Source organism: Mirounga leonina, unplaced genomic scaffold (genome assembly GCF_011800145.1).
Source record: "Mirounga leonina isolate KUSES-001 unplaced genomic scaffold, KU_Mleo_1.0 Mir_201, whole genome shotgun sequence".
In the NCBI taxonomy this organism is placed as follows: Eukaryota; Metazoa; Chordata; class Mammalia; order Carnivora; family Phocidae; genus Mirounga; species Mirounga leonina.
The window spans coordinates 3,439,199-3,452,308 of NW_023270504.1; the positions used below are offsets into that span (position 1 = coordinate 3,439,199).

General features: G+C 39.0%; 1 protein-coding gene across 6 annotated transcripts in view; it reads right to left on the reverse strand.

Annotated features, from left to right (window-relative positions):
• BICD1 (BICD cargo adaptor 1) overlaps positions 1–13,110 on the reverse strand; it is a 209,869-nt gene that overhangs the window by 53,975 nt on the left and 142,784 nt on the right. For all 6 annotated transcript variants that reach the window (XR_004683335.1, XR_004683334.1, XR_004683336.1 and 3 more), the window contains exon 3: positions 6,600–6,752. Coding sequence is in view for 3 of the 6 variants with exons in the window: in XM_035027951.1 (XP_034883842.1) it covers positions 6,600–6,752 (153 nt within the window). In the remaining 3 variants the exon portion in view is untranslated. The remainder of the gene's footprint in view (positions 1–6,599; positions 6,753–13,110) is intronic.

Below are 13,110 nucleotides of genomic sequence, written 5' to 3' on the forward strand. Positions count from 1 at the left end.
ACATAGGATGGTTTCTTTGGAAATTATATATTATTTATAATAATTATTAGTTAGTATATATAATATATTATATAATTTATAAATACTTTATTTATATATATAAATTCAATTCTTAGCAGAGATGGAAAAGGTGTCTGTTTTAGGGTTTCTTTTTATGGGAACCAATGGCCAAAAGGGGGCACTGTTTGCCTAAAAAAAAAAACAAGGATTTTTTTTTTTTTAAAGATTTTATATATTTATTTGAGAGGGAGAAAGAGAGAGAGACAGCAGGAGCAGGGGGAGGGGCAGAGGGAGAGGGAGAAGCAGGCTGCCCACTGAGCAGGGAGCCCAATGTGGGGCTTGATCCCAGGACTCTGGGATCATGACCCGAGCCTAAGGCAGATGCTTAACTAAGACTGAGCCACTCAGGCACCCCAGGAATTTTTTTAAAAATAAACTTATCAGAATATTTATAACTAGGAAAATATTTTATCATCACTATTACTTTGTTTTACTTAATTATTAATGATAAGGAAATTTTTATATTCAGTGATAGATTAGCTAAAAGATCACAATAAGAATTTAATCTCAATAAAATATGTTTGAGAGTAAAATGAAGCAAAGAAAAACTTCATGTGTTTATGGATAGAATCTGGAATAGTGGTACTGATTATCTGATAATAGAAAAATACATATATATTGCTATCAATGCAATATTCCTTTGAATTGAGAACCAAATAGCCTGTGTAAACACCCCTTCATCATGAAAGCCCACAAGGGAAAGAGATCTCTACTCTAAACTGACAGGCCTTCCTTGAGGTCTTTTCCATGGCACTAATCACATGCCACTTTTTAATAACTATTCTATCTCCACAACTATACTGTTGTCTCCTCAGAAGGAGGAATTACTTGTTATGTACCGGAGGTGTCCCTCAGTGCCTCAATATTCCATCACACTGTTTCAACAGAATTCTGCTCTTCAACAAGCGTTTGCTGTTGTGAATGAAAAAATAAACTGGAAAAGGTAATATAATAAAGTCATTATGATATTAGATACTAATGTAAACTATGTGCTTAGTTGTACATTTATTTTACTATTTATATTAGTTTAAACTTGTATTTTAAGAAATATTTTTATTTTTTATTTTTTTAGATTTTATTTATTTGAGAGAGAGAGGGAGGGTACATGAGCAGAGGGGAGGGGCAGAAGCAGACTCCACTGAGCAGGGAGCCCGATGTGGGACTCGATCCCAGGACCCCACGATCATGACCTGAAGCCAAAGGCAGACGCTCAACCAACTGAGCCTCCCAGGCGCCTCAAGAAATATTTTTAAAAATGAAAGAATAGGGATCACAGATCATTACCATTTTCATCTGTTTCTATTCTACTCCCCACCCCACGCCCCCTTCTTCACATAATCTCACTGGAATGGCTTGTTTTGCAAAGGTTAGGATAACAGTTTTTGACATAGGTTTAGGTCAGATGTAGGTTTGGCTGATGTAACAGAGACCTAGACAAGAGCGATTGAGTCTAGATAGAAGTTTGGCTCTCTCTCATGTTAACACTATGTAGATAGACAGTCAAGGGCCAGTAGGATTCTCTGCTCCATGAGGTCATTCTTCTATCTTAATGCACTGACTCCTACTCTGGTCCATATGATCTAAGGCGGCTTGCCACCTTGATCATGTTTCAAGCAGTGGGTCAAAGTAAGAGGCACACCCTTTCTCTTTAAGGACATGTCTCAAAAGGTGCTCATATCACTTCTCATATCCCAGTGGCCAGTACTAGTCACATGACACTTACTTACAAGGCAGGTGAAGAATGTTTTCTTTATCCTGCATAGCCTGATGCTCAATTAAAAACTGAGTAATAGGGGCGCGTGAGTGGCTCAGTCAGTTGAGTGCCTGACTCTTGGTTTTGGCTCAGGTCATGATCTCAGGGTCCTGGGATCCGCACTCAGCACACAGCCTGCTTGTGGATTCTCTCTCTCTCTCCCTCTGCCCCTCCCCCTGTTCTCTCTCTCTCTGTCTCAAATAAATAAAATAATCTTTATAAATACATACATACATACATACTGGGTAATACACTGGGAGAGGGGTACAATGGATACTGCTATACAAGATCACTGGAATTTCTATTTCCATGATAGAAAAGACCCAAATATAGAAATTGCTTGGGATAACAGAATCTGAGTCCTTGTGTCATGGTTTCTTCCAGGCCTGCTTATAAACTGTAAAGTCATCTTCCCCCTGACCTTCTCTTTTCCTTTCCCTGAACAGCTCAGGATACCCACTTGCTAACCTTTCCTAGTATTTCAGCCAATCCTCTGACTGCTCCCAAATTACTTGATAGCTTACATTTGCAGACACTTCTTTAGTTTGCATTGTAGACCTTTTATTTTGTAATCCTTGTTAAACTGATAGTTTAGGCCAAGGATTGTCTAACATTACTGTGTCTTCTGGATGAAATCTAGCCCACCACCTATTTTTGTAAATAAAATTTTATTAGAACACAGTCACACTATTTTGTCTCCAGCTACTTTCATGCTACAACAGCAGAGCACAGTAGTTGGAAGAGACACTGTTAGAGATACATTAGGCCAACAAAAGTTAACTTACTTACCATCTGACCTTAGTAGGAAAAGTTTAGATTCCTGGGCTAGACTAGAAGACATTAATTTAGTTTGCATTGTAGATTTCTTAAATTTTGTAATTCGTATTTAATTGATGGTAGACTTTGTATAAAACCTGATCTGTTTCTCTCTGGGCAACTTCACTCACTCTACTCATAAATATTTAGGCTCCTAATACTTACCCAGCTGTTTCATGTTTCTCTGCCTTGGCCAAGGCTGTCATCTGGAAAACTCTTATTCAACCTTTAAGACCCATGTCAAAAATCTGATCCTAACTCCGAAGACTTTATTGACCCGTTCAGGCAAACAGATCACTCCTTTCTGGTACCATCACTGTAGGGCTGAAGCAGGTGGTTTGAGCCCCAACAAAGTGGAGGCACCAAGAAACAGGAATGAGAATGCACTTAAAAACTGATATCTGGGGGCGCCTAGGTGGCTCAGTCGGTTAAGCATCTGACTCTCGATCTCAGCTCAGGTCTTGATCTCAGGCTTATGAGTTCAAGTCTCGAATTGGGCTCCATGCTGGGCATGGAGCCTTCTTAAAAAAAAATTTGATGCCTGACATTTTTAAGATAGCATCAAACTAGTCACCATTATAAAAATTAGTGCTTTGGTGCAATTCCTTCTAGCGACTTCATAGTTTAGTAGCTTTTTTCTCTTTAACTACATGAGGGTTGGGGGTAAGTATAATCTTTTCAGAGTTTAGGAAGTCTCAAGATCTTAATCTAGCCTTCTATTGCCACATCTAACACATAGCTTTTAATATGCAATTACATAGATGGCTATGAGTCTATTAACTGCTTTCCCTCCTGGGACTATAAATTCTTTAAGACAGTGACCATGTCTTTTGTCCTTAAAAAGGTACATGGCCTCATAGAAGGATACTCCTGAAACACTGGTTAAATGAATCAAACTGAATTGAATATGTTCCCTAGGTCTCTTATGATATTATTTCCTGATATAGAAACATATCCCTGGAGGAAATGTTCTTCATAATATCAGTATGATTGAATTATTAATTTTAACAAGTGTTTTCAATGGTTAGATAACACCTATTGAGTGCTTTAGTTTAGTATGTGAGATATTAGGGACATAGGACTTATTATTTCTCCCCTACCTCCCACCACTACATCTCTAGAAATTGAAGCTAACATAATTTCCTGCCCTGGTAGGTAACACTGGGACCAGGCGAATTTTCCTGTTAACCCTATGTTAACCAATACTGGGACTAGGCATAGAAAACTTGTGGGAAATACTCTCCTGGAAGATGAGACCCAATGAATACAGCTTCCTTAAGACCCAAGTCAAGACCCTTACTTTGTTGTGCCCCCCAACTGACAGCCATTATGTCATAAACTCAACCTATCCCAACCAGTTTCCCACCAAGCAAAACCCAATCCAGATCCTAAAATCCTATGAACATCCTTTCCCTAAACCTCCCATTTTGAGACATTACTAAGGCTCTGTTGAGGTGGGTCTCTTACTGGAGAGGTCTAATAAATAGCTTTGCTTCATCAGTGGGTTTTTCTGATGGGGAACTGATAGTCAACTCGACCTCTCTTTATGGTTGCTGCTTCTTCCTACACTTCTTTCAGAAAATTTGGTTTTTAAAAGTATCAAAGTATAAAATGTATTTGTAAGACTGGACCTGATTTTATTTTGTACACAGAACCAAGTCAGCACACAGAGGGACATGCCTAAAGTTTTCAGAGTCAACTCTCTGATGTTCTTATATATTTCGTATTTAGGATCACAAATAAAACCTGGTCTGATGAATTACAATAATCTTAAATTTTAGTTTCCTTTCTAAGCCGAAGAGTGAGTATAAGCAAGAAAAAAAAAAACAATTTATTCATTCTTTCAACAGATATTTATTTAATGCCTTCTATGGGCCAGGCAGGCTCTGTTCTGGATGTTATATTACGGTTGAAGGGGATGGAAAATAAATAAACTAACATATAGAAACTATATAGGGAATAAGAAATGCTATTTAAACAACAGTCATTTAGAAAATAATCAGTAAATAGCTAAAAGAAAAATGGAACTTCAGAAAAAGAAGAATCTTCTACTTCAGAAAAAGAAGAATCTTCTAGTTCTTTGAACTAAGCATTTTATAATGTTAGTAGCTTGGCTACTCAGAGAACTGTCAACCCAGGTGGCAGGACTATATTTTGTGTAGGGAGCTTCAGTACAAAGCAACATTCCGAGCAGTTTTGAGATTGAATTCTAGCACTGTCATCTCTTTGCAAAAAAAGAACTGTGGCATTTGTACATAAAATGTTATACTAAACACTTCACTAATTAGAAACAGAGTATATGATGGATTCTAACTCCTGTCAATAAAGGCCAATAGTAGCAAAAAAAAACCCCAAAAAACAAAACCCAGCACTTTCTTCATTCGGAGAGACTTGTACCACCACAGAGCATGTACTTGTCAGGAAATAAGCCAGAATGGCCCTTTGTGCAGGAAATAATTTCAAGTTAATTAATTAGACACTTAATTGGGAAAATTACCATATTGCATCTAGAAAATAAAATTAAAGAGATGTATACATTTTCCCATTTGTTTGTTTTGGTTTTTTTCAAACTTCTGAGTTAAGCCTTTGATTTCCATATTTCAGTTACTGGTGGAAAGGCATGGGTAAACCATAAACAGTAATCAGCCAGGCTAATAGCACAAATTCCCACAGAAACGGCATCTGGGTTAATGAATACTCACAGGATACCTTGGCAGACTTTCAAAAATACCTAATACTGGCCTAAATTAACCTCCTGAGTAAATTAGTCTACCACATGCAGGGATGGGAGGCTATAGCCTCCTGCCTGTGCAGAGAGCAGAGAGGATTTGTAGGAATTGGGAATAATGACCACTTCAAATATGTGCACTTCGAGTACATTTGCTTCGAATCCTCTGCATTCTTCATCAGTAACCAAAAAAAAAAAAAAGAAAGAAAGAAAAAAAAGAAAAAGAAAAATACCCTTCTTAAGAAGTTTCTGAGCATACTTAAAAAAGTCTTCTCAGTCTGATTTTCTTCACCGTGAACTCACTGACCCCAGCCAAGCTGAGACCTGGGATGCCTACAACACTATCAACCCTCAGTACACACACGCACAGTGAGTCAGTGCTTAAAGGGGAGGACTGAGGTAAAAACAGAGGGGGTATCCTGGTAACCCTTTTTAATGGTCTGAAACCACCCCCTGAGCTCCTGGGCAGACATCTTGTTCCCCCCAACACTCCAAAGCTGGAGGAAGTGGCAGTGATCAGAAATCAAATTTCAATTGTGTCAATATATGCATTTTTTTTTCTTCTGGGTTCTCTCTTTCCCTTCTTCACCCTTGTATCTATCAAAACCAAAAATAGTTTTTGATAGAGATAGGAGCTTTGGAAGGGAGTAGAAGTAACATACATCTGGGCAGGTCTCTAAGTTTACTTACTAAGTTACATTCTTTTGTTACTTACTGTAACAAACCACAATGCAAACCAATCAGGAAAATAAAGCAATTAAGCTATCTAAGCCTCACTACCAAAATATATATATATATATATATATATATATATATATTTAAGTGTAGACATGCAATGTTTTTGGTCACATTATAGCTGAAAAAAAAAGACATTATCTTTCTTTTATAATTTTGTTCTTATTGATTTATATTTCGTAATTCCTTTCCGTGTATGATTTAAAAGTAATTTACAGAAAGAAAGAGAGAGAGAGAGAGCAGGGATTGCTTTTAATGAGAAATTGTCAGGTTAAATTGATTATAATACATTCCACTTCCAGCTAAAACAAGTTAACACAGAGCTAAATGTCTTTTAAATGTCAGCTGAAATAGGAAGGTTGGGAAGTTTCAGCACATAAATATTGTAGGAAGATTAAGGCAAATTTTGACAAGTTCCTTTCTGAAAAATAAAAAGAAGATTTAACCTTAGTGGTCAGAAGATGTGGTTCCAACTGGAGTGTAACTAAAAAATTTCTTGAACTTTACCTGGTTCTGCTTTAATGTGGACACGAGTTTCTGCAACGTGATATTTTCTTCTTCCAGCTCAGTGTAGTCCTGAAGGAGGCGGGCCTCTCGGAATTTGTATTCTCGGATTTCATCCTTCATCCGTATTCTCTGTAGCTCCACCATCTCATTGTTCTGAAACAACAGAATAAACAGTCAATATAAAACTTTCTTATTCTAGCCTTAATAATGTGCAGATCTCTTGGTGGTTAAAGATAATAATAAAAACACCTCATAGAACAGAAGTCAGGACCACCTTCTTTTGAATAGCAATGTAGTGATATCTGTCAAAACTTTTTTTTAAAGATTTTATTTATTTATTTATTTGACAGAGAGAGAGATTGACAGACAGAGAGAGAACAAGCAGGGGGAGCAGCAGAGCAAGAGGGAGAAGCAGGCTCTCTGCTGAGCAGGGAGCCCGATGTGGGGCTCGATCCCAGGACCCTGAGATCATGATCTGAGCCAAAGGCAGATGCCTAATGACTGAGCCACCCAGGCGCCCCTGTCAAAACTTTTTTTTTTTTTAAAGATTTTATTTATTTATTTGACAGAGAGAGACACAGCAAGAGAGGGAACACAAGCAGGGGGAGTGGGAGAGGGAGAAGCAGGCTCCCCGCAGAGCAGGGAACCCGATGCGGGACTCGATCCCAGGACCCTGGGATCATGACCTGAGCTGAAGGCAGTCGCTTAACCAACTGAGCCACCCAGGTGCCCCCTGTCAAAACTTTTAAAAGCACATACACGAGATCCAGCAATTCTACATCTAAAAATCACTCAAGTATATTTTCATAGAGATAAATAAAAGAGAAAAATAAATCCATGTATATTTACACAAAGAATTGCAAACAGTCTAAATGTTTGCTATTGGGAAAACAATGAAATAAATAATCATGTATCCATTGAATTGAGCATTATAAAATTATTAAAAAGAATGAGAAAAAAATGAGGAGCTTTATATACTAAAAGAGAAATATAGCCACAACATATTGTGAAATATAAAAGAAAATTATAGATTAGTATGCATACAATACGAACTTTCCATACCCAGGAGGGGTGGGGGAGTGTCCACCCACAAGTTTCCCAATAAGCCACATGGTCTGAACTGCCTTTTTTCAGCCCTTGGTCACCACTTGCTTTGGCCTCAGTAGCTTTCCCTGTGCTCCCGACCATGCTGGACTTGCCAGCTCGCTCCTGCCTTGAGGCTTTGCACTTCCCCTCCCAGAACTCCCTGCCTCCAGATCAGGGGTTCTTAACCTCATTAGCGCCATGACTCTCTTAGACAATATGCTGAAGGTGATGAAGCTCTTCTCAGGATAGTATTTTAAAGGGAAGTGAAAGGGTTCAGAGCATGCCACACCAAAATATGCCACTTTGACATCCTGATTATTTTGAACTGCAGGCCCTTGAGAAACAGGAGATGCAGGAAGGGCTCTCTGCCCTCCCCCTTTCTACCTAAAAGCAGGACACAAAGTTGCCCCTGAGAAAGGTGCTCTCCCTATACCAGAAGAGAAGAACGTTCTTATCAGTAGACACTGGGAGTTTGCACCAAAATGCACTTGTACAAACAAACCTATTAAAATAACCCTGATCTTCCATTAGTTTCTCCATACATTTCCTAGTCACTGTCCCACAACTTACTGCCCCTAGCCTAATTTATCATATCTTGTCACATCCCCACAGTTCATCGTTCTTTGTGTAAAAAAGGCATATAAGTTTTGGGGCCTAAGGGCTTCTTTGGGTTCTTATTTTCCTTCTAAAGACTCCTGCATACACATACAACAATTAAATAAATTTGTATGCCTTCTTGTTTATCTGTCTTATGTCAGTTTAATTCTTTGGCCCAGCCAAAGAGAGGAGGGAAATTTTCCTCACTTGTAGCATAAAAGGATTACAAAGGATACCGATTATATTAAAATTAGTTAATACAATATTTAAAAAAATTATGATATGGTAGTAGTTTATCACAGTAATGGTCCCAAATTAATCATACTTCCCTGTGGAGTCTCCTCTCAAACTGACTCCGAGCTGGCCTCTGACTTGCTTTGACCCACAGAAGGCAGTAGAAGTGAGTGGGACTTTTGAGCCTTGGCCCCAAGAGGCCTGGTGGCTCTCGCTCTCTTGGAATGCTGCCACGGAATGAAGAAGTCAGGCCAGCCTGCTGCAGCCATGTGGCCCAGCCCACAGTCAGCCCCAGCTGCTGAGCATGGGAGTGAGACTTCTTGGGCTGTTTGGCTGGGTTGAGTGCCCAGGGGACAGCAGCTATGGGAGTGACCCCGGGCAAGTCCATAAGAACTCATCAGCTGAGTACAACCCATGTGACTGAGCCACAGAATCACGGGGTATTGTCTGTTCTATGTGTTCGGTGATTATACAACCGATAGTGTAATTATGTGCGCTTCTTGATTAACACAATGTATTAATCAGATTTAGTGGCAGATCTCAGAAATACCATCATTGCAAAGCAGTGATGGTATTTCAAAATACCTGAGATGTGGTATGAAAATACTGATCACAAAGTCACAGGTGATGCTAATGCTGCTGAGGTATTCACATAGGATACATTCAAATGGAAAAAAATGTTAAATTTCAGTCTAGTGAAAACAGAAATGGAATTATTTTTCCCATCCAAGCATCCCACCAAGTCTCCTGAATTCTATCCACAGACTCTTAGGACCCAGGTCAAAAAACTCTTCTGCTTCTACTTGTCATTTAGATCTCAATTCAAATGTCATCTCCTCAGAGCAGCCTTCCCTGAACAGCTAAGATGAGACAGCTCCCTGGCCTTCACCCTACATGATTTACTTTATATATCAGCATTTAGCATACAGTAGATACTCAAAAAATCACTGTTGACAGAATAGCACTAACCTTTACTCAAAACCATTCACTTACCTTTTTTACATTTATTAAATTTCCTTTTTGATCTGAACATAATGAACTTCTTCTGTATTGCTAATCAATGTGTCCCTAATACCTGGCAAATTACAGGAATACAAATGCTTGGCACAAAATTTAAAGAAGATTATTGCTGGGATGATGGCTTTTTGTCTTGCATTTGTTTTAGAGTGGGGAACAAAGGGAGAATAACACACTTTGAAATAAGACATACCTAGATCTGTGAAATAACTAGACTTGTTATAATTCTTCTTCACTAGTCCAGCAACTTGGAGGCAGAAATGTTACTTTATTCCCTGGTCCTTGGACAATACTTTGAACGTATGTATTCAATAGGTGTAGAATAAAAAATAGAGTTTGGCTTACAAAGCCAAATTACAACATTTCATTAAATTCTTTTATTTTGCAGAAACAGAATACCTTAATATAATATTTTTCTATTTCTTGAAAAACTTACCATTAACTGAGTGATATATATTTATTTAGTTTTCCATATTTACCTACACAAAGATATGAAGAAGCCTGACAAACTGGATGCCAGTCATTTATATAAAATTGTAAAGAAAAATATTGGATACAAGAGATTCTATAAAATGTGAATGTATACACTGTAAAAAATGTAATGGCCAGAAGCCTAGCTTGTATACACTGAGAAATAACCATAAAATCCTACATAGTAAGATAGTAAATGTCAAACAAATTTAAGGCCACAGCAAAGCTAATGAGGATCACTAACAAACAAACCATAAAATAGCTAATGAAGACTCCTGATGTTAATTAAGGAAAAGGGAGAGTGTGGCCGAGAGACTGGTTAAGTGGAAAGACTAGCTAACAATGAAACAGACATAAGGCCCAAAGGAAGAAAACTGGTCTTATGAATTTTGCTAGAAGTTCTTGTTTTTTGAACTGCCAAAGATTACATTCTATGGGCAATATTCTTTGCTTCCATAATAAATTTAAAAGATTATTCCTGTTGTTTTTTGTGCCACTCAACAAACATTTATCTACTACAATTTTTTCTTCCTGGGATAAGATGGTGCTGAGCTCTACTAAAAGCCCCCACAAAGAATAATGAGAGTGAGAAAAATAAAGCAGGAGAGAAAGGGGAGAAAAAGGTACAACCAGGGAATGCTTTAGCCTTTCACCTCCAGGGACCTGAGCTCCAACTCCTCCTCAGGAAGAGCAGATGAACCTGAAACGTTTGGGGTAGACTATGCCCCTGATTTGCATTGCACCTGAGCATAGCAGCATTCTTAGCTTTAACTGATATTAAAAGGATTTCTTTATGTGGAAATAATAAATTCTATTTTTCGCAAGAAGAAAATAGAAACATCTGTTTCTATTTTTCATACAAAAGTAATGTATAAAGAATAATGCCTCCCAGCTATATAGCTTAGTCTTTTAAAAAATTATATTCATCGTCACATTAGGTCTTAATAATAGCTTATGTGACATGGGCGACAAACCTCCAGTTTACTCATCTGTAAAATGGGGATCCTAATACTTAACATTATGTGGTCATTGTGAGGATTTAATGCTGTAACATGGGGATAGGAGCAGAGATTCCAGACACACAGATAATTTACCATAACACAACAGAACAAGTGCTGTTAGAGGTTCATACCACAAGGCTGAGCAATCAATTACTCCCGGGTGAGTCAGCAAAAGCTTTATGAAGGAAGTTACATTTGAGCAGAACCTTGAAGGACAAGAAGAGTTAACAAAATCAATAAGGAGGACAGACTTTCCAGTCAGAAGTAAACTTCTGAAACAAAAGCTGAGTCATATTTGTGTTGAGGGCAGTGTTAAAATACCCAATAGTCAAATTGGGCATTTCCTTGGGGGATCAGTAAAGATAGAGCACTAACAGAGAGACAGAAAGAGAAATTCACAAAAATCTAGAAAATAGCCAATTATTTTCAGCTTATGTCTAAGTTCCACATTATTTCATACAATAAAATGTTAAATTACAGACTACTGTTGTTAATCTATAGGGTAGGAAAAGAAGCAAAATGTTTTCAGTGCTTAGAACCTTTAAAGTTCTTAACTGGGCTGAGGTTTAGAAAATAGTGCAGTTTGGTGTGGTTGGAGCAAAGTAACTTGAGACGATTTTGCAGGAAATTCTGTCAAACAAAATAATTTGGAGAACCATCAGTCTCTCAAGCAAAGTAGCCATGTGATCAGACCTATGTTTTGGCAAGTGACCCTGCTGAGAGCAGGGACGGGTGGGCTGTAAGAAGAAAGAGTCACAGAAAATGGGCTGAGCAGCCACTCCAAGGGCTCAAAGTGAGGGATGACGGGAAATGTGGAGGGACATTGCAGTTAGAATGGTTGACATAAGAAATGAAGAAAAAAAACAAAGAGTAAGGATAAAGGTACCTACATCGAGCTGTAAGAATAAAAGACAACTACAACAAAGTGAATGTGAGAGTTAGTGATGTGGCTTATAAACAATTATAAGTAGCATTAATTTGGATAGTCAAAGCAGGAACTTCTGATCTGTGAGGGGAGTAAAGGAGGACAGCTGCACTGGTCCAAGGGGAGGATGCTGGAGAGGGGAATGGAGCGGGTATTTCTCACTTCTCTCCCACAGAGTTGCCACTGCCAGGCAGTTTGCTTATTTTATTTTCCTTCACTTGCCAAAAATGAACACTTCTCTTGTTGGTGAGAGGAGTGGATCATTGTTCTCTTTGCCTCTCCCCAGCCAAAGATTCTCTGCCCTGGGGCCAAGAATGCCTGGCCTGGGGTAGTTTAGGGGTAGAGGACAGAGAGGGAAAGGGGTGACAGTCTAACCCAAGAGAGCCCGCTGACACTGCTGTCTACACTGCCCTAACCCTCCATGCCCTAGGACAGGCACACACTTCATCTGACGATTCCATGAGCACAAGGCTTTGAGTTTCTCTTTTGCAAGGAAAGAAGAAGGACGAGGCTCCTGGATGACACATCCGTGGGAAAGGCCCTGACCTCCCACTTCCTCAACCTCAACTCAGGTGATCTGCTCTTCTATCCCGCATCAGCCACTCACTCTGTGATGTTGTCACCAATAACCACACCGCCTATTCTTCCAAATCATCTCCAGTTCTCCCAACCCAGCCACTCTTCCACCTTTGACTTCCAACTTGCTCATTACCTAGGACCTTGGGTCTTCAGTCCCCTCCTCACCCAGCTTCAATCCCACTGTTGTCATGCACTCTCTTACCAACACATTTAACTCCCTTGCATCCCTCTCTCTCAATCATAAAGCCTAACTCTGTCTTGCATGCCCAAAGCTAAACATGCCCAAAGCTAAACTCCAACACTTACTAACCTTGGCCAAGTTTATTTACTTCTCCATGTCTGCTTCTTGTCCTGTAGGGGAACTACCTCTGGGGGTTGCTTTGTGGATTAGAATGGTGTCTGGTGGGAGGGATCAATTAAAAAACAAAAAAAGTCCCGAATCTCTCAAATTCAACAGGCCTTAAGCACTAGTGGCCATACTCTGTGTTCACAATGTAGTAAGTTTCCTGCTTCTCTCTTTTCCGATTTTCAGTTTCTCCTTCCCTCCCAAGAATCTTGCCTCACATTTCCTTGGTGGTGGTAGTATGGGGAGAGGGGAAGG